The 27,862-nt window shown below is 42.0% G+C and overlaps 1 protein-coding gene and 1 long non-coding RNA gene across 5 annotated transcripts in view; one reads left to right on the forward strand and one right to left on the reverse strand.

Annotated features, from left to right (window-relative positions):
- MID1 (midline 1) overlaps window positions 1-27,862 on the forward strand; it is a 184,364-nt gene that overhangs the window by 127,953 nt on the left and 28,549 nt on the right. For both annotated transcript variants that reach the window (XM_060086667.1, XM_060086668.1), the window contains exons 5-7: window positions 4,400-4,548; window positions 13,109-13,236; window positions 20,919-21,062. In XM_060086667.1, the coding sequence (XP_059942650.1) occupies window positions 4,400-4,548; window positions 13,109-13,236; window positions 20,919-21,062 (421 nt within the window). The remainder of the gene's footprint in view (window positions 1-4,399; window positions 4,549-13,108; window positions 13,237-20,918; window positions 21,063-27,862) is intronic.
- The window catches only part of LOC132481836 (uncharacterized), a 174,673-nt gene continuing 159,308 nt past the window's right edge, over window positions 12,498-27,862 (reverse strand). For all 3 annotated transcript variants that reach the window (XR_009530842.1, XR_009530841.1, XR_009530840.1), the window contains one exon: window positions 12,498-14,480. This is a non-coding gene — a long non-coding RNA (uncharacterized LOC132481836). The remainder of the gene's footprint in view (window positions 14,481-27,862) is intronic.

Genomic DNA, 27,862 nt, shown 5'->3' on the forward strand with positions numbered 1-27,862 from the left:
GGCTTCAGTGCCATCGGTAATATTTTACTTCCTTTTGAAAAATCAGATGCTACTATGATGAAAACACTGAGATTTGCTAAAGCCGGTACTGTGTACGGGACAGTTGATCATATGACTTTAAAAACAGTCCGTATGTTTGAGATGTGTCACTTTTTTAAAGTGCCCGTTTGCTCAGGGATATAATCTCAGAAGGCAGTGTTACTTGGGAAAGATGAAGAGATGAAGGCCCCGTTCAGCTTTCCATTGAGTTACTACTGTGGTACACGACCGAGGACTGGTTCATCCCAGACCCAGGAATTCACAGTGACTAAGTCCCTGGCCAGGGCATTGGGTGTCAGAGATACAGAAAAGAAGAAGATCATGGGTGCCAACACCCTGGAAATCAGAGAGGCTGGGCAGGGAGGGCACGTATGGATCTGGTGCCCAGTGAGGGTGCCCAGGCTGGTGGTTGGGAAGTCTGAAGACACTCAATCCAGAGAAGGGCTAGTGACTTTGCCGTCATCTGTCTCTGGTGCCAATCACAATGCCCTTCGATCTGGAGGAAACAAACCCACCGCAAATCCTCCAACTGGGGAGGTTGCCAATCAGGCGGTGTTACGCATTAGCACATGCTGGTAATTCCTGCACTCAGACCATTGCACCGTCTTTGAAATAAATAGCTCAGCAGCCTTTATACTTAGACTGATTGGAGAGTCTCAAGCTCTGAGAGTCCCCGGGAAAGAACTGACTTATTTCTTCAGTAGTAGGGGGTAAATTTCACGCCAACACAGGAAAAGCTGACAGCAAACTCCAGATTAAGCCAATTATGTGTTTATGTTCAGACACATACCTATGGTAGAAGGCTGCAGCTAAAGAGAAAAAGGGTCCCTTCTCGTCACTGCTTTTATGTACTCTGAATCTCCAAAATGTAAGATAATTACCCTGGACTACATGTCAGGGCTTTTGTATAGCCTGATAGAAACACCGAGGACAGTCCTTGTTGATTCAGATGCTTGTTTTAACTGAGGATCAATGGTTTGGACCAAACAAGTTTGGGATGGGAACCCTACGTATATATAAAAGCATTTAAAATACATTTAAAGAAAAATAAAGGGCCACTTTTTTTTTTTTTTTTTTTTTTTTTTTTCTTTTTGCGGTATGTGGGCCTCTCACTGTTGTGGCCTCTCCCGTTGCGGAGCACAGGCTCCGGACGCGCAGGCCCAGCGGCCATGGCTCACGGGCCCAGCCGCTCCGCGGCATATGGGATCCTCCCAGACCGGGGCACGAACCCGTATCCCCTGCATCGGCAGGCGGACTCCCAACCACTTGCGCCACCAGGGAGGCCCAAGGGCCACTTTTAAAAAGCATTTGTCAGGTAAAATAAACAGCAAATAAATTGATTTAAATAGGCCTGTGTCCCCAAAAGGGGGCAGAGTATTTATTTCCACGATGAGTGTGGAGTGAATCCCACAAATTACAACGTGCAGTCGCGCTTCCCAAAGGAAAAAAAGAAGAACAGTGCCAACGTGGAAAAAATTTGAAGTAATATATTAAAGAAGTGTTTTCTAATGAAGAAATTCGTATATTGCTAAATACTCAGTGTGTGATTCTGAAGTGTGGTACCACATAGGACAGTGTTTCACAGAGTGTGTTCAAATCCAGGGCCATCTGATCAGAATCATTTAAGTCAGCAAACTTTTTCTGTAAAGGGCCAGAAAATGAATATTTTAGGCTTTGCCCTTTGGTCTCTATCGTAACAGCTCACTGCTGCCCAATGGTGTAGTGTGAAGGCAGCCATAGATGATTCATAAACAGATGCATGTGGCAGTGTGCCATTAAAACTATTTCCACAAACAGGTTGTGTGCTGGATATGGTCCACAGACCATAGTTTGTGAACTAACTTAGAAAAGTTTTTCTTTTCTTTTTTCTTTTTACTGAAACCCACAGTAAAAAATACATATAACATCAAACCCAGCACTGACACACACACACACGTAAACAACACACACACACACAGAGAAATAAGTTTTACAAAACTATCTTGCCCTTTCTACCAGGAATGCTTTCTGCTACCTTTTTTCCTCCTCTCCTCTTTCATTTAGTTTTTTAAATGCTAATCCTGTCCATACTGACGATTCATCACCTGCAGATCAAAAAGCATTCATTGCTTGTTAAAATGCAGATTCCTGCCACCCTGCCAATTACAACCCCTCACCTAGGATATGCAAGTGCGGGGCCCAAACATCTACAGTTTTTCTTTAACAAAGGTCCCCAGCTGATTCTTGCGCACACCAGGTTTGAAAAGCTCCAATCTGGTATATCAGATGGAATTGTACACTGAACTAAAATTAAAATTACGCCAACAGTTTTCTGTAAAAAATTCCTATATTTTCAAAGGAGGCTCTCATTTTGGCTTGCTTCAACTTATGCATGATTTAGGGCTTTTTTTTTCTTCTTCCTTTTCCTCTTATGTCGCTTTTAATTTCCAGTATCATGATAGAAATTTTTTTAAAAAGAAGAAAATTGGAGTTCAAGCATTTTTCCATCTGTCATCTGTGGGGTCACTATTATTAGGTATACCGAAAGGACATGAAGTAATTCAAAAGGAATATTTGGTCCTTATTTTGTTGTTGTTGTTAGAATTGTATTAAATATTTCTTCCTCTGACAATTTCTGATGGATGCATTCTAATATCTTTTTTTTTTCTTTTTTTTTTTTTTTTTCTTTTTGCGGTATGCGGGCCTCTCACTGTTGTGGCCTCTCCCGTTGCGGAGCACAGGCTCCGGATGCGCAGGCCCAGCGGCCATGGCTCACGGGCCCAGCCGCTCCGCGGCATATGGGATCCTCCCAGACCGGGGCACGAACCCGTATCCCCTGCATCGGCAGGCGGACTCTTAACCACTGCGCCACCAGGGAGGCCCATTCTAATATCTTGAATTGGACTCTGTGCCTTTCTTAGCTTTACCTCGGATATAATGATGTTAGCAGCTGAATTCTATTTGGTGTAAAATAAGTGTTATTTTATTCAACTAATGAACACAGTTAATCTGCGGTGATGGTCACTATAATTATATACAATGAGGTAAATCTTTTACCGGGCTTAAGATAACATACTCTTTGCCCCGGAGTTTTGACACTTCATTTCTCTAAGCCTTTACTTTCAAGAATCTTTCTCACTCTTGCCTGCAGTCTTGTGGCTGATGCCTCACGATTCAGCATTCATTTCCTTTGTTTGCTGTAGTAGGACAGAGCTGAAATTGGACAGTCCTCAGAGACCTCAAGTCCTGACATCTCCTTCCTTCCTTTTCTTCTATTAGACTTGCGCGGGGATGATAATGATGACTTGGAGAAAGGAGGAATTTCTTGGAGTTAGCAGGAATTCTGGAGGGAGCCTGAGCCTCCCTACCCTTTCACCCAGGGCTGTTTTCCGTTTTGGAATGATCATAAAGCCGGCCAAGACCTGTCCCAGGCTGTGTGCACCAGGGCACCAGGCGCACGGCAATTCCAATTAGCCGTCTCATTTGAGCTTGGCTTCTGGCCAGAGGGCTTCATCTCTGAGCACATTTCAAACACCAGAGCAAATGGTCAAGTGGGTTACCGTGGACTTATCTTGGCCTGCCCTAGAGGTTATGGTCAATTACGTTTGAGGGTCGTTTGCAAGCAAGACGGAATCAGGAGTTGGAATGGAGGCTGGAACCAAACGTGCGTTTTTATCCCGACTGGGAAATGCTTATCAAAATAGTTTTAGTTATCAAGTAAGCACAAAGTGCCTGGAAATGACGTTCCTGGTGAGGGGAAATGGGCCAGCTGTGCTTTTTTTGGCTTTCTCTCATCTGTTCAACAGGAAAAATATTAATCAATGGAAAAAAATGCTCCCTTTCTGTTAATTTAACACAGGAGTTGGAGATAGTGTGGGAAATAGTGATGCCTAATGTTTTTACATCGCGATTTTATTACATGGATGGCAGAGAACTTTTTAGAAAATGGTTTTGACTTAAGGCACACATTTGCACCTATAGAGGTGTTTTATTTCCTTAGTGGCCCAGCTGAAACATGGAACTAGAGAACGTTTCAGGCTTCCCTGCGATCTTACGGTCATGAAGGTGTGAGGGAAGGGGTCCGGTGACCCTCTGTAACTCACACTGGGCAACACCTTTTTCCCCCATCAACAGGGAAGCAATTCGCAATTCAGGGTTTCCTCTTCAAACAAATTAGCGACACTTCTCCAAGGAGATAAAGCATAGCTAAGACAGGAGTGCCGTAGCTGGGGTTTCCGTCGTTCTCTTGACTCCTTTTGAACGTTTACTGAAGGATGACTCGCATACAATAAAACGCACGCACCGCGAGGGTCCAGCCCGACACATTTTCGCTAAGCGAGCCCACCCGTGTAACCATCTTCGTGCCTCTCTTTTGTTCAAGGTGATGAGGCTTCGCAAACTGGCTCAGCAGATTGCAAACTGCAAACAGTGCATTGAGCGGTCGGCATCCCTGATCTCCCAAGCGGAACACTCTCTGAAGGAGAATGATCACGCGCGTTTCCTACAGACGGCGAAGAATATCACGGAGAGGTGAGTGCAGGGGCTGCTGGGAAATTCTCGGGCGCCTGGGCTCCTGTGTCTGGGGTGTGATTGGTTGGCCTTGCCCTGCCTTGCCTTTGTTTGCATTTTCAAGGCCGAGTACCGCAGAGAATAGAGGCTTTGAGGTGCTTTGTTCCAGCTAAAGATGCTTCCCTTTGACGTGTCAAAGCCTTTTCAGTATCAGCCTAGAGTTCAAGGCCTTTGAAACAAGAGTCCGCCAGTTAGAAAGAATAAAATCAGCCTGCTTTTAGTGGGGGAAGAAAGCTTATAATGGCACAAAACGGCATTTACTGTGACTCTCAGACCTGACCTTATCGTATACTTGATAACAAAGCATCAAAATGAAGACCAAAACATAAAAGGGAATCTTTTCTTCCATCTCAGGGCTTATCTAGTTTTAAAAATCACCCAGGTGTTATTCTCTGTTAGGCCTGTTTTTATTTGGTTGAGAAGCTTTGCCTCTCCTGAAAGGTCAAGGCCGACTCATGTGGGAGAGAAAGAAAGGACAAAACTGTCAACTTCATACCTCCTTCTTTTAAAATATTCCTTATTCTATGGTAGGGGGACATAAAAATGACATGATTTGAATGGGCAGGTCAGCAGTGAAACTGACAGGGGTCAGTATGCCTTCAGTACTCGTACTGGATGGGCATAAAAGTACTCACCTTCAGTGATGCAAACACCTATAGCAATTCTTGTGGAGCCCCGGAAGAGCACCTAATGCCACCTAAATGACATCTCCAACCAATGCCAGTGGCCTTGACCCTTCATTCGTTCAAAGTTTCAGAGTCAACTGATCCTCTTCCAAAGCCATGATAGAAGACTATCCCTAGAAGACCCCCAGACAGCTCCTTCATGCTGGTCTATCATCCTAGAGCAGGAGTCTGCAAACTTTGCCTGTAAAGGACCAGAGAGTAAATATTTTCAGCTTTGCAGGTTATCAGGTCCCCATCACAACAACTCAACTCTGGGTAGGTCTCCAGCAGCCTAGTGTAGATGGAAATGAATGGGCGAGGGTGTGTTCCAATAAGACCATTGACAAAAACAGGCAGGCCAGATTTGGCCCTCAGGCGGTACTTTGCCAACCTTTGGCCTAGGGCAAAAAATACCATCTTCCGACTTGAATTTCTTCGAGGAAGGAGAGAGAAAACTAATGCTTCTGGAGGGCTTGCTTGTGTTGCACACTGTGCTAATTCTCAAAATACCGCACAGAGGTAGGCAGTGGTATTTCCGTTTTCACTGTTCCTTCAACGGGAGGAGGGTAGAGTATCTTTACAACTTCTTTGTGTTACTTCTTCTATTTGAGAAAATCTCCTCTGAGACTGGTTAGATACTTATCTCTTCCAAAGCACGTGGATAACAGCTGGTTATCATCCCTTTTATATCCTTAAAATGATCTCCTCCCTTCTCCAAGAGTGGCCAGCTTCTTTGCTCATGACTCGTAGGTTCCAAGTATTTAATTGTCTTCACTGCTCTCAACTGCCTCCAGTTGCCTGAAATATTCATGCTAAAGTTAAAAACTGCGAACGGCACTAATACTCCAGTGTACCCAGGACACTCTACTAGACAGCGTTTACACTTACGTCATGGTTTCCAACTGGGATGCAATAGTACTTTTCTCCAGCTGTAAGTTGTGAGATGTCCAGATGAAATGGCGAGTGTGAGCTGCACGTCTCAGCAATCCCTAAAAATCCGCTACAGTCTAACACGAATAAATCCTCACCTAGCAGGGGGGAGAATGTGGCCCCGTAACAGTTAAGAGAGAACTTAACTGGAAGTTAAGACCTGCATTTGAAGTCTAGCACGAGCGCGTGGATGCCCACACGTGATCTCCCTCCGACCCAGCAGGTCATACCTGGATCCGTTCAGCTCCACCTCTCACAAGCCCATCTCATCAAGAACAGAAACGTGACCGATTGCTCTTTCTACAAATGAGTTGTATCATATACTGTATTCTCAAGCCTCACTAATATATAGTTCTTCATGTGATTGTATGTACACTTTTCTAAAATGATGTTAAATTAGCAAAACTCTTCACTAAGTCCAGGCATAAGAGAGTTGGCCCACTGCTTACGAGAAGTCTTAACGTCCATCAAATGTGAATACGTAGTGCCTGTAAAATTTTGCTAGGAGCGCTTGTCCCTCTGTTTCTGCATCCTATCTCTTTCTGTCTCTATTTGTCAATCCTCTTGGTCAATTCCTGAGCCCTTTTCCCTTTCCAGCAATTAGAATATAGTAAAAAGGCACTGGGCTTGGACTTGGAATTTGGAATCCTGGGTTCAAATCCTAGAACTGTCACTTTTTGACTGTGGTTCTTTGGGTTTCTCCAAGAGCTTTTTTTTTAAAAAAAAAAAAACATTTCTTTTTTAATTTATTTTTGGCTGCATTGGGTCTTAGTTGCAGCAAGCGGGATCTTTTTTTTTTTTTTTTTTGCGGTACGCGGGCCTCTCACTGTTGTGGCCTCTCCTGTTACGGAGCACAGGCTCCGGACGCACAGGCTGAGCGGCCATGGCTTACGGGCCCAGCCGCTCCGCGGCATATGGGATCCTCCCGGACCGGGGCACGAACCCGTGTCCCCTGCATCGGCAGGCGGACTCTCAACCACTGCGCCACCAGGGAAGCCCCCTATATATATATAAATTTATATATATATTATTTATCTTTGGCTGCATTGGGTCTTTTGTTACTGCAAGCGGGGGCTACTCTTCATTGTGGTGTGCAGGCTTCTCATTGCGGTGGCTTCTCTTGTGGAGCATGGGCTCTAGGCACATGGGCTTCAGTAGTTGTGGCATGCAGGCTCAGTAGTTGTGGCTCGCAGGCTCAGTAGTTGTGGTGCACGGGCTTAGTTGCTCCGCGGCATGTGTGATCTTCCCTGACCAGGGCTTGAACCCGTGTCCCCTGCGTAGGCAGGTGGATTCTTAACCACCACGCCACCAGGGAAGTCCCACGCAGGATCTTTCGTTGTGATGCGTGTGCTCTTCATTGCAGCACGCAGGCTTCTCTCTAGTTGTGGCACATGGGCTCCAGAATGCGGGCTCTGTAGTTGTGGCATGCAGGCTTAGTTGCCCCGTGGCATGTGGGATCTTAGTTCCCCGACCAGGGATTGAACCGGCGTCCCCTGAATTTCAAGACGGATTCTTAACTACTGGACCACCAGGGAAGTCCCCAAGAGCTATTTTTGACTTAGAAAACTGGACTCATACTAGCTACCTCTATCAGTAGTTGTGATAACATTGCTGGCGACTCCTATAAACAGGCCTTAAGTGTTGTAGATAGTCCATAATGTTTGTTGGATTTATGGTTTCATATTACTTAACATTCTTCTCTAGAACGTGACTTCATAGTTGTGTTTACTACTGTGTCTGCCTTGGGCTTTGGCACCTGTGTATTTCTAAGCCATCTTTATTTTTCTATTCAAGGGTAGAATGCCCAGAACAAACTTTTAATCATGCAGGCCTTCCTAAAGTGAGAGTTGGATGTGATTTTTCTGCATCGTTAAACCACTTAAAGTGGATAGATATGTTCGCCTACAAGCTGAATCAGACCACAACAAGTTTTTCAATTCAGAAACATCAGAAAACCCCAAGCAGAGAGAGAGCCTCAAGTTGTACATTGTAGGAGATGCATATGCTTTGGAATCAAGCGCTTGGCTCTGTGCTAATTGCTCAGGAGTAATTACGGGTAGCACTGGGGCTGCTCCCTAATCCTTGTCAGTCTCCTTTTGCTCACGTGCTCCCACCGGGCAGGACCCCTAGCCATCTTGTTTCCACCATTATGGCCCCAGCACATAACAAACTGCCTGATCTGAATGAATGTGTGAACAAATCTATAAAACAGGGCCAATTATTCCTACCTGATATGGTTGCTGTAGGGATAAAATGAAATCATGTAGTAAAGATATTAGCTGAGTTCCCGTCTCAAGGTGAACTTACAATAAATGCTAATTTCCTTCCTTCCCACTCACTAAATGGATGCAAATGGATTGTATAACATACTATATTCTCAAGCCTCGCTAATATATAGTTCTTGGTGTGATTCTATGTGCACTTTTCTAAAATGGTGTTAAATAAGCAAAACTCTTCACTCAATCCAAGTATAAGAAAGTTGGTCTACTACTTATGAGACATCTAAAATGAAAATCATTTTTAGCAGCAAATTATCTGTATCAAGAGGATGATAAGAAGAAAATTCCCTCTGAACAGTACCCATTTTTCAGAGCTCCTAGGAGGGCCTCAGACTCCCTCCACTGGATGACTCTTCTGTCCCTCACTGCCATAGGCAATTCAGGGATCCAACAGACTTCCCCAGAATACAAAACCGAGAACTCCAGTTATCAGCTGGAAAGATGGCACTTGATTATAAGAATTAGAGTGCCTCTGATGAGTGGTTTTTGAAATGTGTTCTACAGGGTGTTAATTGGAGTTAAAACAACAAGGTTCCAGGGTCAAACGCATTTGGGAATTCCTGAGCTGAGTAAAGTAAACCACATTTTGTTACTGTGTGAACTCACTGGGTTTTACCATGGTGATGTGCGTTGTAGCCCACCTGCCTGAGAGAGACCCATTTAAGTGCCATTGTCAGGCGGTCAGGCATGGGGGAATATTAAGTGGGAAGGGTAGAGCATCTTCCTCTGGTGTTGGCTGTTGGGCAGGAATCTTGGAAACACTCTAGCTCTAGACATGTCTTCCTTCCAGAAAACTGGCCCCATGTGGCTGCTAGCAACTGAATGTCATGGAGATGAGGGGCATCGAAGTCAAAATAGAAAGGGGAAGTAGCGTGCAGCCCACCCTATTAAGTGTCAGGGTAGGACACAATGCCCTTATTTGCTCCAGTATGTTAAGAGCTTGACACACACACAGCCACAAGCATGTGCACACATATTCCCGTACACACACACACACACACACACAGACATGACTCTAAAAGCACAGAATTGAGAAAGTGGCATGTGCTGATGGCCCTGGTGGATTTTGGCAATTTATCTGAAAGGCCAAGAGATGGGCAACAAGGATTTGGGGAAGAAAAACATAGCCTAAAATGTTGAATTTGGCAGATCTCCGCTCGCCTGTCAGTCCAATTAAGAATTTGAAATTGTAGCCAAAGATAAATATCTTTCCTTCTATCAGAAAAAAACGTGTAGGTGTTAAAAGCTGCAATCATCTGCAAAGAGTCTTGCTGGCAGTCTTTGCCTCCCAGGCTTAGGAACTTTCAGCCCCTCTGTTCCCACTCTCCAAAGTTCCCACCATCAAGATGTCAGGCATTGTCAACAGTGTCCCTTGACTAAAGCATGGTTTAGTTAATTGTTTGTGGGCCACAGAACCAGGAGAAACTTGGGAATGAAATCTATTTTGGATGAACCTGAACAGAAGCTTGTGCCACTGGACAGGGGCAGTACCAGCTTGAGATTATCTGTTCAGAGCATTTGAGATCTCCTAACCTGGTGAGCACAAGGTCTATGCCACGCAGAAACAGCAGAGAAACACAATAGAAAGTTCGGTGCTTGTTTCGTGATAGCTTGGTGCAGTTCTCCCTGTTGGACATCAGTGAAAAAGAAATAACTGGGGTTTCATTTTGAAATTTTTATTCGAGGAGTTCAGATGGCACTGTAGCATTTCTTTGAACCTTTCTGCACTGATGCAAATATTTTGGGCTCTTCAGTAAATGACATATTTGAAGGGCTTAGTCAGTATTCGTTGAATATTTGGTGACGAATCCTAAGACCTCTCTGAGTTTGAAGGAGTTTTTATGATTATAGGTCATAAGGAAAGCGTTTTTTAAGTCCAGTTTGACCGTCTGTGAAAATTGCCTAGCAACCATCCCTTTATCCATCAGTCTGAATTAGCAGTTGTTTGTCATAATAATTAGTCCAATTCTCTTGGGTGCAGTAATTAGCTAATAAAATCACACAACTCTGCTTGTCACTGTTTCCTGGTGTAAGGATCGGGTGGTGAATTTAGATTCTCTGCCCTCATTCAAACACTTGAAACTTTTCTTTCCAGAGTTTATTCCTCTTCAAACTTTCATGTATGGATCTCAGTATCATTCCAATTATTACATTGTTGATTATCTTCTCTACTTCCCTCCCTGTATAGCACTGAATATGCAGCAGAAGTACAATTATAGAAACTTTAAGGATTTCGAGCATTTCATAGGTGTAACTTTTTTATTGAAGTGAAATTTGCATAACATAAAATTAACCATTTTAAAGTGACCAGTTCATTGGCATTTAGTACATTCACAGTGTTGTACAATTCCTGCCTCTATCGAGTTCCGAATTATTTTCATCACCCCAGAAGAAAACCCCATTATGTAATCACTCCCCATTGTCCCCTGCCCCCAGCCCCTGGCAACCACTGATCTACCTTCTGTCTCTATGGATTTGCCTATTCTGGACATTTCATACAAGTGCATCGTACAATATGTGGCCTTTTGTGTCTGGCTTCTTTCACTTATCATAATACATTCAGGGTTCATCCATGTCATAGCATATATCAGTATTTCATTCCTTTTTATGGCTGAAAAATATTCCATTGTATAGATGTGCCCACAGATGTAATATTTATAGCCAAGATATATTTCTTTATAAAATCCGAAACTTTAAGAGCCATTAAGAGATGCAAGAGGAGATCTATCTTTTAGTGTAACCAGGTTGAAATTTTTCTAAATGAAACGGAAGAGTACAGACCTAGAATTCTCTTCCTGGCTGCTGCCAGCTAGCTCTATGGTCTTGTATAAAAGAGCATCAATGCCCTTCATTAGAAAATAAGTAACTAGGTTATGGCTAAATCATTTAAAGGTGGTTTCTTTGCTCAAAAATTCCCAGTACCCTACACAGTATCCTGCACGTAGTGGGTCCTTGGTGGGGTTTATTGAACTTCCTGAAATATCAAAATCAAGATTTTGAGTCTAGCATAGTTTGATGTGCTCAGAAGTGGTTTACATCATCCCAGAATTTTCTTGTTCTTAGAAGAATCACTTGCATTGTTAATTAGTCAAAATGTTCTGCTATTAATAATAACCTTCCCAATCAACGTGAGAGTCCATTGCAGGAGACTGATACATACCAATAGCTTGCGTTATAGATTATAAATGAGAAGTCTACCTAGCAACCTTAATGAAGAGGAGAAATGGTGGACCCATCAGGGGAATTTGTGAGAAAGCTCATGTATATTTTCCATGGCATCTGCTGGGAATATGGTGCAAGAACATGAAGACAAGGAGAATGAAAACGAGCCTGACAAAAACTCCTTTTTTAATGTTTATTTTAGGGAGAGGCTAGTCATTGATTAAACTAACCCAATATCTGGAAACATTCTTTTTTAATCTTCACTTTGCCTTTTATGCAGCTTGAAATTTGGAAGACTCTTCTTTGAAGTGGAGCAGGGTTGAGTCTGAAAAGAACAAACAGTTTCCCAGACAGATGTGTGAAGAAATGCCTGGAGCTATGTGCTTCTCGCTGGGGTTAGATGTGCGGGGACCAGAGAGTTAAATATACAGCAATGTGAAATACGAATATTCTTTCGCCTCCATGGGGAATTGCTTCCTGATAGTAAAAAGGAAGGGAGGAAGCCATTCTGCTGTTTTCCCAGTTCCTCTGCCTTCTCTCGTAGCTTATACTCATTTGCATTGTGTTGCCTGTTGTGCCATTCCGAGATTTTTCTTAAGGCTCACGTGTAAAAACAGCACTGGTGGGCTTCCCTGGTAGCGCAGTGGTTGAGAGTCCACCGGCCAATGCAGGGGACACGGGTTCGTGCCCCCGTCCGGGAGGATCCCACATGCCGCGGAGCGGCTGGGCTCGTGGGCCATGGCCGCTGAGCCTGCGCGTCTGGGGCCTGTGCTCCGCAACGCGAGAGGCCACAACAGTGAGAGGCCCATGTACCAGTTTTATTTTTTGACTTTTTTTTAATTGAAGTATAGTTGATTTACAATGTTGTGTTAATTTCTGCTGTACAGCAAAGTGATTCAGTTATACATATATATACATTATTTTTTTAATATTCTTTTCCATTATGGTTTATCACAGGATATTGAATATAGTTCCCTGTGCTATACAGTAGGACCTTGTTGTTTATCCATCCTATATATAATAGCTTACATCAAAAACAGCACTATTTTGGACTCCCCTGGTGGCACAGTGGTTAAGAATCCACCTGCCAAGGCAGGGAACACGGGTTTGAGCCCTCGTCCGGGAAGATCCCACGTGCCGGGGAGCAACTAAACCCGTGTGCCACAACTACTGAGCTTGCGCAAGCTCTAGAGCCCGCGTGACACAACTACTGAAGCCCGTATGCCTAGAGCTCGTGGTCTGCAGCAAGAGAAGCCATCACAATGAGAAGCCCACGCACTGCAACGAAGAGTAGCCCCCGCTCGCCGCAACTAGAGAAAGCCCGCGCAAAGCAATGAAGACCCAACACAGCCAAAAATAACTTAATTTTTTTTAAAAAGCACGATTTTTTAATGATATTCCTTTTCCTTTTATTTTTTCACTCCTATGCAGTGATGGTAAAAGCCAGCTTGACATTTCTAAAAAGTTGTTTTGTTTCAATTCTAGAGTCTCCATGGCAACGGCATCATCCCAGGTGCTAATTCCTGAAATCAACCTCAACGACACATTTGACACCTTTGCCTTAGATTTTTCCCGAGAGAAGAAATTGCTAGAATGTCTGGATTACCTTACAGGTACTGTCTTTTGTGTTTTCTTTAATACTGGGTACGTTCAGTGATACAAACTTTGCCACTTGATCAGTGTCCTAAAATGAGGTGTGGGCTTCTGATTTAGGAATGAAGTCTAATATCCCTGTAAAACATTTTTGGTATTCCTTTGTTTTTTTGTTTTTTTTTCAAGTAAAATAATACAGTCCAAGACTAAACTGGGGAGAGAGGCAAAAAGAGAATCTCGGTCATTGAAAGTATATTTACCACCATTTCCCACACTCTTGGCGTGTGGGTAGCACACATGATACCTCTGTTGGCCATCAGAGAGGTACACGAGGCAGCGTGGCTGTTTTCCATTTCATGTCAGCAAGGCAGGTGACTCTCACAGTGCCTTGGCAGAGAAAAACTTAGCAGCTAACTCTCATGGGGAATCTACCCTGTTCTGACTCTTTGCGTTTGTTTAATCTTCCCAACATCGAATTGAGGTAAAGTATTATAATCCTCATTTTGCAGATGACAGAGGTCATCCATCTTGCTGGAGGTCAGATAGCTAGGGAGAGGCAGAATTAGGATTTAGCTCAGGTCTGTACAGACTCCAAAGACCTCCATACTTTCTAGTAAAAGACTGAATTTCATCTTGGCAAAGGTCACCATGGCAGATGTCCCAAAAATCACACTTGTATTCCTGGTGCCACGTTGCACTTCTGTGCTTTCTGATAGGCAATTTTTTTTGGGGGGGGGGGTGAGGTCAAGCTTAAAAAACAAAAGCAGCCAAGATAGAAGAAACCTCTGGCTACTCCTCCTATTCCTAACCATGCTTCCAAATTTTTCTTAGCCGTCGACCGCTAAGGCAAGATCTGACCACATTCGCTCATAGAATGTGGACTGTTTAGATGACTGTATTTGTGTTATCCAAAGCCACGGGTGCCGCGGGGAATTCAGTGAAGCTCCGCGTATACAGTGAAGCCAGCTGTGCACTGAATTTAGGATGTGCCACCTTCAAGAGACCACATCCCTAACTTAGCGCGGCACCAGTGTCTCCACTCTTATTGTGTATGTGTGTTTGTGGGGGAGCAGTTGGGAAAGGGGAAGCAGGAGAGGCGGAGAAAGCAAAGGGTTTCTATGTTCAAGGAGCACTGTACCCAGATCAGTATTTTTCTTTGCCTGGACCCGAAGTGCCGGTTTCAGCCTTTGTGCATTTGCAAGGGAGGCGAGTCACCCCAGAAACATCTTCTTATCTTAGGTAATTCTTTCACACCATACGATGCCTGTGAAGGAAGAAATAAGTTGACTCAAAAAGCACATCAGGAAACCAAACTCGATTTTCAACTATTTATGAATGTAGCTTTTCACTCTGAGATTTACCTCAGCTAACACTATGCCACAGAACTTTCTAGGATGGTAGAAACACTCTACACCGTCCAGTAGGGTACCTGCTAGCCACGTGGGGCTGTGTTGAAACTCTGAAATGTGGTTAGTGAGTTTTTACTTTGGTTTCACTTTAAAGTGAAATGTAAAGAGCCACACGGAGCTCGTGGCTACTGTGTTGGACCATGCAGGTGAGCCTTTCTCGGGCTGAGATGCTTTTTATGATGGCATCCTATTAAAAATCTCCTGTTTTCTTATATCATTTGGGAATGAGTGTGGTCACAGCAACAGAAAATCCAGTTAGCAGTGCCTAAACCCATCAGACAGTGTAACTGTCACAGAAACAGGAGAACAGAGGCTTCTGTTGCTGTCCAGGGCTGGGCAGCGGTTCAGTGATGACTTCGGACCGCAGGCTCTTTCTCTTTTTGTGTTCTGCCATCTTCATTGTCTTGCCACATGACTGCATAACTACTCCACCTCCAAGCGTTATGCCCAAGTTACAGACAAAAAGAGGGACAGACGGGAAAGGATGGCCAAAAGCTCTGTCAGCCAAGTCTGTTTATGAGGAAAACCAAAAGCTTGCTCAGAAGATCCATCTAGCAAACTTCCACTTGTGTCTTGTGGGCTAGATCCATGTCCTAAGGTCACGCCCAAGGGCAGACAAGACTGAACAATGTTTGGCCGGGCACGTGGCCATTCTGCACAAAATCAGTATCTTATTGTCTGGAATGTCCTTCCCATGTCCCCAAAATTGTTTAATAGTGTTTCCATAACGTATGCCCATTCTCATCTCTATGTGAATGCCAGAGTACTGACTGCAGGGGAAATTGTGAAAGTAGTTTGCACTGACTTGTAGAGTGTACACCATATATCATCCCGATGGCTGTTTATGCTAAACTAAAGACCATATGGGGTACCTGCTCTTATGCCTTCTTAGCTGTCACCCTCCGATACAAATTTGGACCATTTCTAGACATAACATCGATCCTGGCCATAACATACAATGCTTGGCTGATATTGCCAAGCCCAAATAGTTTATCAGACATTCGTAAGCAGGAAATGAAGTGTTTGTGGAGTATTAGCCCACCATTTCTTGTGTCCTGTTTATGACAGGGGCAAGAACATAACAGTTCTGGTATACCAGTTGCCTGAATATTGAAACTGGCAGCATGCTGCTGTTCCCATTTACTGTAAATTGGATATTGACTTTTCAGGACAAACCCATTGGGTTTATAATCAAAACAGGGTTAGTCTGCCTGGCTGTGAAAACAAGATTTTTTTTTTCGCCTCTGACATGCCTCTAAATGGTATGTCAAGTGAATAACCCAGGGAGGTGATATTCCCTCCCTCATTACAGCCCCTGCCATGTGTCTCCCGGCTACCTGCCTATTTCAAACACAGTGTTCTTTATATTTAATCATATATTGCAGTGCAGAAAGAACCAAATCTTTCTACGATGGTTGATGGAGAAATAATTTAATGAACTGTTTACACGATGGGAGAATAAATATTTCTCCGCTGATCCATGCAGGGTGATCCCACACTAACAGGGACCACACGGACAGTAATAAGCATGTTTTATGATGCAGCTGGGCCTCCTCCATGGAAGGCGTCTCTCGATCAGTATCACTTATTTATCCAAGTCACAGCACATGGCACTAAATCTTTTTTTTCCACTAATAAATTCTACCATTTTTTCATGTTTAAAAAAATTTCAGCTTTATTGAGGTATAATCGACAAATAAAATTGTAAGATATTTAAAGGATACTTCTTAGTGATTTACATTTTGTATTTTTGGATCTTGTTTAAGAAACCTTTCCCCATCCGAAGTCACAAAGATATTCTCCTGCTTCTTCCATTAGCCTCATTGTTTTACTTTTCCATTTATATCTTTAAGCTATCTGAAGCTTACCTTTGTATTTAGTGTAAGGTAGGGATTTAACTGAATTTTACTTCGTTTTGTGAACCAGTTTTATCAACATAATTTCTTTTTTTTCTTTTTTTTTTTTTTTTTGCGGTACGTGGGCCTCTCACTGTTGCGGCCTCTCCCGTTGCGGAGCACAGGCTCTGGACGCACAGGCCCAGCGGCCATGGCTCACGGGCCCAGCCGCTCCGCGGCATGTGGGATCCTCCCGGACCGGGGCACGAACCCGTGTCCCCTGCCTCGGCAGGCGGACTCTCAACCACTGCGCCACCAGGGAAGCCCCAACATAATTTCTAAGCAATCTATTCTTTCCTCATGAAGATGGCTTTGCCAGCTTTGTGGTGCCGCCTTTTTTGTACGTCAAGTTCTATGTATCATGGGTCTATTTCCAAGCTTTCTATCTGTTCTTTTTAACATCTTTATTGGAGTATAATTGCTTTACAATGTTGTGTTAGCTTCTGCTGTATAACAAAGTGAATCAGCTACACGTATACATATATTCCCATATCTCCTCCCTCTTGGGTCTCCCTCCCTCCCTATCCCATCCCTCTAGGTGGTCACAAAGCACTGAGCTGATCTCCTTGTGCTTTGCGACTGCTTCCCACTAGCTATCTATTTTACGTTTGGTAGTGTATATATGTCCATGCCACTCTCTCACTTCATCCCAGTTTACCCTTCCCCCTCCCCCATCCTCAAGTCCATTCTCAAGTCCATTCTCTATGTCTGCATCTTTATTCCTGTCCTGCCCCTAGGTTTTTCAGAACTTTTTTTTTTTTAGATTCCATATATATGTGTTAGCATATGGTATTTGTTTTTCTCTTTCGGACTTACTTCACTCTGTATGACAGACTCTAGGTCCATCCACCTCACTACAAATAACTCAATTTCGTTTCTTTTTATGGCTGAGTAATATTCCATTGTGTATATGTGCCACATCTTCTTTATCCATTCATCTGTCGATGGACACTTAGGTTTCTTCCATGTCCTGGCTATTGTAAATAGAGCTGCAATGAACATTGTTGTACATAACTCTTTTTGAATTATGGTTTTCTCTGGGTATATGCCCAGTAGTGGGATTGTTGGGTCGTATGGTAATTCTATTTTTAGTTCTTTAAGGAACCTCCCATACTGTTCTCCACAGTGGCTGTATCAATTTACATTCCCACCAACAATGCAAGAGGGTTCCCTTTTCTCCACACCCTCTCCAGCATTTATTGTTTGTAGATTTTTTGATGATGGCCATTCTGACTGGTGTGAGGTGATACCTCATTGTAGTTTTGATTTGCATTTCTCTAATGATTAATGATGTTGAGCATTCTTTCATGTGTTTATTGGCAATCTGTATATCTTCTTTGGAGAAATGTCTATTTAGGTCTTCTGCCCATTTTTGGATTGGGTTGTTTGGTTTTTTTTTGATATTGAGCTGCATGAGCTGCTTGTATATTTTGGAGATGAATCCTTTGTCAGTTGCTTCGTTTGAAAATATTTTCTCCCATTCTGAGGGTTGTCTTTTGGTCTTGTTTATGGTTTCGTTTGCTGTGCAGAAGCTTTTAAGTTTCATTAGGTCCCATGTGTTTATTTTTGTTTTTATTTCCATTTCTCTAGGAGGTGGGTCAAAAGGATCTTGCTGTGATTTATGTCATAGAGTGTTCTGCCTAAGTTTTCCTCTAAGAGTTTGATAGTGTCTGGCCTTATATTTAGGTCTTTAATCCATTTTGAGTTTATTTTTGTGTATGGTGTTAGGGAGTGTTCTAATTTCATTCTTTTACATGTACCTGTCCAGTTTTCTCAGCACCACTTATTGAAGAGGCTGTCCTTTCTCCACTGTACATTCCTGCCTCCTTTATCAAAGATAAGGTGACCATATATGCGTGGGTGTATCTCTGGGCTTTCTATCCTGTTCCATTGATCTATATTTCTGTTTTTGATGACACTAAATCTTGCATGTGGATACTTCAGGAGACAGATGTATAAAGTCATATTCCAGAAAGAATGCTTTAAGGGCTCTGTACAGCCCTTCTATCTTAATGCACAACTTTCTTTTTCAAGTTATCCCTTTTTTTTAATTTACTTTGTTGAGGTATAGGCGATTTACAATTTTGCGGTAGTTTCAGGTGTACAGAAAAGTGATTCAGGTATACATATATATATAGTGTACACAAGCTTACGGCAAAACCCGAACGAACTTTTTGGCCAACCCAATATACTCTTTTTCATATTCTTTTCCATTATGGTATAGCACAGGATATTGAATATGTTCCCTGTACTATATAGTAGCACCTTGCTGTTTATCCATTCTATATATAATAGTATGCATCTGCTAGTCCCGAGCTCCCAATCCATCCCTCCCCCACCTCCCCTCCCCCTTGGCAACCACAAGTCTGTTCTCTATGTCTGTGAGTCTGTTTCTGTTTCATAGATAAGTTCATCTGTGTCATATTTTAGATTCTGCATGTAAGTGATATCATATGGTATTTGTCTCTCTCTGCCTGCCTTACTTCGCTTAATATGATAATCTCTAAGTCCACGGCACATGGCATTATTTCATTTTATGGCTGAGTAGTATCCATTATTGCACACTGTAATGCAGCGCCTGCCACAATAATGTCTGTGGAATTCAATAATCAATAGACTAAGCTGGGCTAACTGACTTTATGCCACAGATATAAAAGTTACTTGCTTAGTACGATATTTGTCCTACATGTATCGTCAAGTGGCAAAGTGCAGAGTACTAAAACAAGTAAAGTTTTAAATTTTACCATTTTCATAAGCTTTCCTCCCTCTTCAGGTTTCTTTAGGACTCATCCATCCTAATCAAAGTTTCAAGCAGGAGAGAATTCTCTAATAGTGTAAGCAAATGTCGCTCCTCGTCTGTCGGATGCAGATATATTTCTCCTTTTGAAGTTAGGTTCTGGTGTACGGAAGAATGGAAAAAAAGGCCTGGATCGACGCTTTAAACCAGGGCTTGGCAAACTCTGACTGTAAAGGGCCAGATGGTAAATATTTTAGTCTTTGCAGGACATATGGTTGCAACTACTCAATTCTGCTATTGCACAAAGGCAGCCAGAGACAGTCCATAAATGAATGAGCCTGGCTGTGTTCCAATAAAACTTTATTTACAAAAACAGGCAGTGGGCCAGATTTGGCCCATAGCCATAGTTTGCCAGCTCCTGCTCTAAAATATTATTGCCAGTGCAAAGCACTCACTGCCTAGGCTTTTTCTTGCTCACAAACTCGTCTCATAAAACCAGTTATTGAAATCAATCCAGTAGAAGTCAACTGAAAATCATCATTTGGGTAGGATTTAGACTTCTCCGCTCCAGAATACGTTCAAGACATAAAACAGCAGCCTTCCCCAACGATAAGTTAATCAAGTGCCAAGGAATCCTGTTTTTCTTTTCTTTTTTTTTTTGCTGTATGCGGGCCTCTCACTGTTGTGGCCTCTCCCATTGTGGAGCATAGGCTCTGGACGCGCAGGCTCAGCAGACATGGTTCACGGGCCCAGCCGTTCTGCGGCATGTGGGATCCTCCTGGACCGGGGCATGAACCCGTGTCCCCTGCATCGGCAGGCGGACTCTCAACCACTGTGCCACCAGGGAAGCCCCCTGTTTTTCTTGAGGAAGGAAAATGAATTTCTTAGATATGATTGATTGGCAATCATGTTCTTAATTTGAAATATCACCTATCAACTGAAAAATGAGAAGAGAACAGAATCACACTAATACATTTTTTATAAGGTATCAAAACATGTAATGAAAGAAAATTTTCAAACAGTTATCTGACTGATATATTTTATGCGATAACAAACATCAGTATTTTTTCATTTGGGCGCCTGAATATAAAAATACGTGGCATCTTGTAGCTCAGAGGTTGGCTAACTTTGGCTCTCATGCCAAATCTGGTCCTCATTTGATTTTGTAAATAAAGTTCTACTGGAACCTGGCCAGGTCTATTTGAGTACAGTTTGGCCGCTTTCATGGTACAAAGGCAGAGTTGAGTAGTTGCAACAGAGACCAGATGACCCACAAAGCCTAAAATATTCACCATCTAGCTCTTTACCAAAAAAGTTTGCCATCCCAACAATGGGGATGAAATGACAAGAGTTCATCTTGTTTACTTTTTGTTTAACATGTTTTCTTTCAGGAATAAGAGAGTCTTGTTTGCTTACCCTTCTAAACATGCTTTCATGATAAATAGAGATAAGATACTGGCTGGCTGAGGTCACAGTACCTGGGAAAAATCACAGTGATAACCAGCCAACCAAATATTCTTTGGACTGGGATCACCATCTCTAGGATAGTAGTTCTGATGGGTATATATTTTGAAAGGCCTGCTTTGACTGTCAAACATCTCCTTTGAAATGTACCCCAGAGATGTCTGCTTCTCTGCTGATGACCGTCTTTCTCCCCACAGCTCCCAACCCTCCCACAATTAGAGAAGAGCTCTGCACGGCTTCCTATGACACCATCACCGTTCACTGGACCTCCGATGACGAATTTAGTGTGGTTTCCTACGAGCTCCAGTACACCATATTCACCGGACAAGCCAATGTTGTGAGTGAGTATCGCACGCCCTATTGACTTCTCTGTTTGGTGACTGTTTTCAGATCGATTGCATTTCTGAGTTTAAATTTCGAGGAAAGAGTACACAATATTTATTGGCTTGTCTTTCGTAACCAAGAAGATGGTAGCGCTCACTCGTACTGTGCTAGGAAAAATAACAGGCCAAATAGCATTGAAAATTATTGATCTCTAGCAAACCACATGGACGACTCTTACAAACATAAAGGAATCAGGAAACAAAAGGATGAATGCACTATGAGTCTATTTGTACATAAGTTAAAGATAAAAAGCTTTTGTGTTTAGAGATGTATACATAGGTGTAAAAACTATAAATAAAAGTCAGGATGATGGTTTCCTCTTGGATGGGAGGGGAGTAACACCACTGGAAGAACATGGGGAGATCATGGGGTTAACAGCACTTTCTGGGTGGGAGTTATATGGTTTAGTCATTATATCATACATTTAGTTTTCTGAGTGTTACTTCAGAATTTTTTTTTGTTATTAACCTTGGGTCTATGTCACTTTATTTTTATTTTAGTTTTTATTTTATATTAGAGTACAGTTGATTTACAGTGTTGTGTTAGTTTCAGGTGTATAGCAAAGTGATTCAGGTATACAGATACGTATATCCATTACTTTACAGATTCTTTTCTCATATAGGTTATTAGAGAATAGTGACTAGAGTTCCCTGTGCTGTACAGTAGGTCCTTGTTGGTTATCTGTTGTATATATAGTAGTGCGTAGATGTTAATCCCAAACTCCTAATCTATCCCTCCCCCAACCTCTCCCCTTTGGTAACCATAAGTTTGTTTTTGAAGTCTGTGAGCCTGTTTCTGTTTTGTACACAGGTTCATTTGTATCATTTTTTTAGATTCCACATAGAAGTGATATCACATGATACTTGTCTTTCTGACTTACGTCACTTAGTATGATAATCTCTAGGTCCATCCATGTTGCTGCAAATGGCATTATTTCGTTCTTTTTTATGAGTAGTTATTACAGGATAGTGAATACAGTTCCCTGTGCTGTACAATAGGACCTTGTTTATCCATTCTGTATGTACTAGTTTGCATCTGCTAGTCCTAAACTCCCACTCCATCCCTACCCTGCCCCCACCCCCACTTGGCAACCACAAGTCTGCTCTCTATGTGAGTCTGTTTCTGATTCTTAGAGAAGTTCATTTGTGTCGTATTTTAGATTCCACATAAGTGATATCACATGGTATTTGTCTTTCTCTTTCTGACTTACTTTGCTTAGTATGATCATCTCGAGGTCCATGCGTATTGCTGCCAATGGCATTTTTTCATTCTTTTTTATGTCTGAGTACTATTCCATTGTGTATATGTACCAAATCTTCATTATTCACTCCTCTGTCGATGGACATATTTAGGTTGCTTCCACGCCTTGGCTATTGTAAATGAACACTGGGGTGCATGTATCTTTTCAAATTATGGTTTTCTCTGGATATATGCCCAGGAGTGGGATTGCTGGATCATATGGTATAGTTCTATTTTTAGTTCTTTTCAGGAACCTCCATACTGTTCTCCATAATGGTTGTACCAATTTACATTCCCACCAACAGCATAGGAGGGTTCCCTTCTCTCCACACCCTCTCCAGCATTTATGGTTTGTAGACTTTTTAATGATGGCCATTCTGAGCCGTGTGAGCTGATACCTCATGGTAGTTTTGATTTGCATTTCTCTAATAATTAGTGATGTTGAGCATCTTTTCATGTGCTTTTTGGCCATCTGTATGTCTTCTTTGGAGCAATGTCTCTTTACATCTCCTGCCCATTTGTTCACTGGGTTGTTTGTTTTTTTGATATTGAGCTGCATGAGCTGCTTGTATATTTTGGAGATGAATCCTTTGTCAGTTGCTTTGTTTGCAAATATTTTCTCCCATTTTGTGGGTTGTCCTTTTGTTTATGGTTTCCTTTGCTGTGTAAAAGCTTTTAAGTTTCATTAGGTCCCATTTGTTTATTTTTGTTTTTATTTTCATTACTCCAGGAGGTGGATCCAAAAAGATATTGCTGCAATTTATGCAAAGATTGTTCTGCCTATATTTTCCTCTAAGAGTTTTATAGTATCTGGTCTTACATTTAGGTGTTTAATCCATTTTGAGTTTATTTTTGTGTATGGTGTTAGAGAATGTTCTCGTTTCATTCTTCAACATGTAGCTGTCCAGTTTTGCCTGCAACACTTATTGAAGAGGCTGTCTTTTCTCCATTGTATATTCCCGCCTCCTTTGACATAGATTAGTTGACCATAGGTGCGTGGGTTTATTTCTAGACTTTCTATCCTGTCCCACTGATCTATATTTCTGTTTCTCTGCCAATACCATACTGTTTTGATGACTGTAGCTTTGTAGTCAAGGAGCCTTATTCCTCCAGCTCTGTTTTCCTTTCTCAGGATTGCTTTGGCTATTCAGGGGTTTTTTTTGTTTCCATACAAATTAAAAAATTTTTTGTTCTAGTTCTGTGAAAAATGCCATTGGTAATTTAATAGGGATTGCATTGAATCTGTAGATTGCCTTAGGTAGTATACTCATTTTGACAATATCAATTTTTCCAATTCCTTTCCATCTGTGTGTGTCATCTTCAGTTTCTTTCATCAGCATCTTATAGTTTTCAAGTACAGGTATTTTGGCTCCTTAGGTAAGTTTATTCTTAGGAATTTTATTCTTTTTGATGTGATGGTAAATGGGATCATTTCCTTAATTTCTCTTTCTGGTCTGTCATCATTAACATATAGAAATGCAAGAGATTTCTGTGTATTAATTCTGTAAGCTGCAACTTTACCAAATTCATTGATGAGCTTGAGTAGTTTTCTGGTAGCATCTTTAGGATTTTCTATGTATAGTATCATGTCCTCTGTAAACAGTGGCAGTTTTACTTCTTTTCCAATTGGGATTCCTTTTATTTCTTTTTCTTCTCTGATTGCCATGGCTAGGACTTCCAAAACTATGTTGAATAAAAGCAGTGGGAGTGGGCCTCCTTGTCTGGTTCCTGGGAAATGCTTTCAGCTTTTCACTGTTGAGTATCATATTAGCTGTGGGTTTGTCATATATGGTCTTTATTATGTTGAGGCTCTGTGCCCACTTTCTGGAGAGTTTTTATCATAAATGAATACTGAATTTTGTCAGAAGCTTTTTCTGCATCTATTGAGATGGTCATATGGTTTTTATTCTTCAATTTGTTAATGTGGTGTCTCACATTGGTTGATTTGCGGATATTGAAGAATCCTTGCATCCCTGGGATGAATCCCACTTGATCATGGTGTATGATCCTTTTACTGTATTGTCGGGTTCGGTTTGCTAGTATTATGTTGAGGAATTTTGCATCTATATTCATCAGTGATATTGGCCTGTAATTTTCTTTTTTTGTGCTATCTTTGGTTTTGGTATCAGGGTGATGGTGGCCTCGTAGAATGAGTTTGGGGGTGTTCACTCCTCTGCGATTTTTTTGGAATAGTTTCAGAATGATAGGTGTTAACTCTTCTCTAAATGCTTGGTAGAATTCGCCTGTGAAGCCATCTGCTCTTGGACTTCTGTTGGTAGTTTTTTAATCACATTTTCAATTTCAGTACTTGTGATTGGTCTGTTCACATTTTCTATTTCTGCTTGGTTCAGTCTTGGGAGATTGTACCTTTCTACGAATTTGTCCATTTCTTCTAGATTGTCCATTGTATTGGCATAGAGTTGCTTGTAGTAGTCTCTTATGATCCTTTGTATTTCTGTGGTGCCTATTGTAACTTCAACTTTTTCATTTCTAATTTTATGGATTAGAGCCTTCTCCCTTTTTTTCTTGATGAGTCTGGTTAAAGGTTTATCAATTTTGTTTATGTATTCTTTGTCTCTATTTCATTTATTTCTGCTCTGATCTTTATGGTTTCTTTCCTTCTACAAACTTTGGGTTTTGTCTCTTCTTCTTTCTCTTGTTGCTTTAGGCATAAGGTTAAGTTGTTTATCTGAGATTTTTCTTGTTTCCTGAGGTAAGATAGTATTGCTATAAACTTCCCTCTTACAATTGCTTTTGCTGTGTCCCGTAGGTCTTAGATCATCAGGCTTTTGTTTTCGTTTGTCTCTAGATATTTTTTCATTTCTTCTTTGATTTCTTCAGTGATTCATTGGTTGGTTAGTAGCATATTGTTTCACCTCCACGTGTTTGTGTTTTTTACAGTTTTTTTTGTAGTTGATTTCTAATCTAATAGCGTTGTAGTCAGAGAAGATCCTTGATATGAGTTCAATTTTCTTAAATTTACTGAGGCACCGAGGCTCGCTTTGTGGCTCAGCATTGTGATCTCTCCTGGAGAATGTTATATGTGCCTTTGAGAAGAACGTGTATTCTGCTGCTTTCAGATGGAATGTTCTATAAATATCAATTAAGTTCATCTGGTCTAATGTGTCATTTAAGGCCTGTGTTTCCTTATTGATCTTCTGTCTGGATGATCTGTCCATTGATGTAAGTGGGGTGTTTAAGTCCCCCACTATTACTGTGTTACTGTTGTTTTCTCCTTTTATCGCTGTTAGCATTTGCCTTATATACTGAGGTGCTCCTTTGTTGGGCGCATATACATTGACAATTGTTTTATCCTCTTCATGGCTTGATCCTTTGATCATTGTATATATATAGTGTCGTCCTTTGTCTCTTGTAACATTCTTTCTTTTAAAGTCTATTTTGTCTGACATGAGTATTGCTACTACAGCTTTCTTTTGATTTCCATTTGCATAGAATACCTTTTTCCATCTTCTCACTTTCAGTCTGTATGTGTCCCTAGATCTGAAGTGGGTCTCTTGTAGACAGCATATATATGGGATTTATTTTTGTATCCATTCAGCTAGTTTATGTCTTTTGGTTGGAGTATTTAATCCTTTTACATTTCAGGTAATTATCAATATGTATGTTCTTATTGCCATCTTGTTCACTGTTTTGGATTTGTTTTTGTAGGTCTTTTTTCTTCCCTTCCTCTTTTGTTGACTTCTCTTGTGATTTGATGACTGTCTTTAGTGTTGTGTTTGCATTGCTTTTTCTTTTTTAATTCATTACTCTGAATTCTTTTTCAGGTAGATTACCTATCTCCACTTCACTTAGTTGTTCTTCTGGGGTTTTATCTTGTTCCTTTGTCTGGAATATATTTCTCTGCCGTCTCATTTTGTGTAACTGTGTTTGTGGTCTCTGTTTCTCAGGCTGCACGTTTGTAGTTCCTCTTTCTTCTGATGTCTGCACCCTGGTGGGTGAGATTGGTCCAGAGGCTTGTGCAGGCTTCCTGGTGGGAGGGACTGTTGCCTGCCCCCTGGTGGGCAGGGCCATGTCAAGAGGTCCATTTAGAGGAGACTTTGTGCTCAGGACGACTTTAGGCAGACTGTCTGCTGATGGGTGGGGCTGTGTTCCCACCTGTTCACTGTTTGGCCTGAGGTGTACCAGCACTGGAACCAGGCAGTGGGGGGCGGAGCAAGGTCTTGGTGCCAAAATGGTGATCTCCGGGAGAGCTCACGCTGATGAATATTTCCTGGGGCCTCTGGCCCTTGCCCCTACAGTGAGCCCCAGCCAACCCCCAACTCCCTAGGAGGCCCTCCAAGACCCACAGGTAGGTGTGACCCAGGCTCCTGTGGAGTCACTGCTTTGCCCTGGGTCCCAGTTCACAGGAAACCTTATGTGTGCCCTCCAAGAGTGGAGTCTCTGTTTCCACCTGTCCTGTGGAGCCCCTGCACTCAAGCCCTGCTGGTCTTCAAAGCCAAATGCTCTGGGGGCTCCTCCTCCTGATGCCAGACACCCAGGCTGGGGAGCCTGAAGTGGGGCTCAGAACTCTTACTGCAGTAAGAGAACCTCTGCAATATAATTATTTTCCATTTTGTGGGTCACGCATCTGGCGGGCATGGGATTTGATTATATGGCAAAAGCACCCCTCCTACTGTCTTGTTGTGGCTTCTTCTGTCTTTGGATGTAGAATATCTTTTTTGGTAGGTCCTAGTCTTTTTTGTCTGTGGTTGTTCAGCAGTTTCGATTTGGGTGCTTTCATGAGAGGAGGTGAGCTCATGTTCTTCTACTCTGCCATCTTGTCTCCAGAATATATTTCACATTTTTTTAAAGGATTTAATAAAATGAGTAGCTGAAGAATACCAAATACCTGGTCTCATTCAGAGGTGAGCAGGGCCATCATCTGAGATATTAACAATTGGCCCCCACCTAGGAAGAATTTTAGACCTTATTTGAAACACAGAGAAACCCCTCTCTCACTGGGGCCCATGAGATATTCAGTATCAGAGACAATGTGATGATCTAGAATAGCAGCAAGTAGCTGGTCAGAGAGATGATAATAGAGGAAGCACTCCCTCTTGCCCCGCAGTTGTTTAAACTGAATTAAGTACATGGCAAAGGACGAGAAGAAATGTATTTTTAGGGGAGCAAGTTTGAAAGCTTCTTTAGCAAATAAAAATAGAATATGTCAAAGTAGAATAGGATAGAATAGCAGTCACTTTTCAGCAAAGAAATGTTTTGAATAAATCCATACCAACCTTGCTTTCATTCTATAAACCTTTTTGTAACCTCACTGTTCTTTCCTAGCACAAGTAATTCTGAGGCACATGATGCTTAAAATAGAAATTTGTTTTAGGAGTAATTAAAAGAGTGATGCAGAAAGACCCACACTTCTAAGGGGCTAAAGTATAAGTGACTCATACCAACAACTGGCCCCCCCCTCCCTATATCCCCCTTTCCCAGCTTCCCCTCCTGACCCCTCTGACCTTTCACTCCTTAATCAGCCTGCCTTGGAAGCTTTTCTTAAAATTTTACTTAG

Source organism: Mesoplodon densirostris, chromosome X (genome assembly GCF_025265405.1).
Source record: "Mesoplodon densirostris isolate mMesDen1 chromosome X, mMesDen1 primary haplotype, whole genome shotgun sequence".
Taxonomy (NCBI): domain Eukaryota; kingdom Metazoa; phylum Chordata; class Mammalia; order Artiodactyla; family Ziphiidae; genus Mesoplodon; species Mesoplodon densirostris.